Source organism: Macrobrachium nipponense, chromosome 1 (genome assembly GCF_015104395.2).
Source record: "Macrobrachium nipponense isolate FS-2020 chromosome 1, ASM1510439v2, whole genome shotgun sequence".
Taxonomy (NCBI): Eukaryota; Metazoa; Arthropoda; class Malacostraca; order Decapoda; family Palaemonidae; genus Macrobrachium; species Macrobrachium nipponense.
Genome location: NC_087200.1, coordinates 97677939 through 97679251, shown reverse-complemented (window position 1 = coordinate 97679251; position 1313 = coordinate 97677939). Strand labels below are relative to the sequence as shown.

General features: G+C 45.3%; 1 protein-coding gene across 1 annotated transcript; it reads right to left on the bottom strand.

The window, feature by feature from the left end:
* Positions 1-34: 34 nt before the first annotated feature.
* LOC135218883 (tigger transposable element-derived protein 1-like) lies at positions 35-1034 on the bottom strand. The gene is made up of 2 exons (XM_064255330.1): positions 480-1034; positions 35-382 (listed from the first exon to the last, which is right to left on the bottom strand). Exons 1-2 carry the CDS (start codon positions 1032-1034, stop codon positions 35-37), a joined length of 903 nt encoding a protein of 300 aa, XP_064111400.1.
* Positions 1035-1313: the final 279 nt, after the last annotated feature.

Genomic DNA, 1313 nt, shown 5'->3' with positions numbered 1-1313 from the left:
CAAAATGCTTCGAAAATGTGACAAACAAGTGTCATTAAAAAGCGCTGAAGCACGACCAGTTGCCACTTTTTTTCTGGGTGTTTCTTTCAATGAAATTTGACAGCTTTTCCCACATTGCCAGCATGTCTTTAATTTCACCTGTAGAAATCACTTCCTCCGGCTCTTCCTCCTCCTCACTCGTGTTAATCTCTTCCAGAACCTTCGTGTGTTGCATCATCTGCAGCTCCTTCAACTCCTCAGTTGAGAGTTCCTCCTCATGTTCTTCGATGAGTTCGTTGACGTCACCCTCATCTACCTCCAGACCCCTCGACTTTCCAAGAGATACAATCTCCTCCAACTCTTCTTGCTCGGTCTCGGGCTCAAAACCCTTCGAAATCTCTTTCTGCAACAGCATGAGGCCATAACTTTTTCCATGCAGAGTTCAACGTTCGTCTTGTTACACCTTGCCATGCCAAGTCAATGATATGTAGACAGATCACGATGTTGTAGTGATCTTTCCAAAACTCTCGAAGGGTTAGATTTGTGTTTTCCGTCACTTCAAAGCAGCGGCGGAACAAGTGCTTCATGTACAGCTTTTTGAAGTTGGAAATGACCTGCTGATCCATCGGCTGTAGGACTGAAGTTGTATTGGGTGGGAGGTAGAGAACTTTGATAAACTGGAACTCCTCCAATATCATCTTCAAGACCAGTGGGTGGGCTGGAGCATTATCAAGGATGAGCAATGCTTTCATCGTGAGTTTATTTTCTTGCAGATACATCTTCACTGCAGGGCCAAAGACAAGATTTACCCAGTCAGTAAAAAACTGCCGCGTAACCCATGCCCTAGCATTGGCGCGCCACATAATGTGCAATTTTTCTTTCGGTATCTTGTGCGTCTTGAAGGCTCGAGGATTTTCCGAATGATAAACTAGCAGTGGCTTCACTTTACAATCACTGCTAGCATTTGCACATAATGCAAGGGTCAGACAGTCCTTCATGGGTTTATGGCCTGGCATCATCTTCTCCTCTGCTGTGATGTAAGTCCTCCGTGGCATTTTCTTCCAAATAGGCCCGTTTCATCGCAGTTGAAAACCTGTTGCGGGATGTAGCCTTCCCTCGCAACAAGCGAAGCGAACTTTTGGATGTACGTATCGGCTGCTTTCACGTCTGCACTTGCAGCTTCGCCATGCCTCACCACTGAATGGATGCCAGTTCTCTTCTTAAAATTATCAAACCAGCCATGGCTTGCCTTAAACGCTTCTTCTGATGCCTCTTTAGAAGTTTATGTTCTTTCTTCACTAAGTCGGCATAAATACTCCGTGCCTTCTTGCATA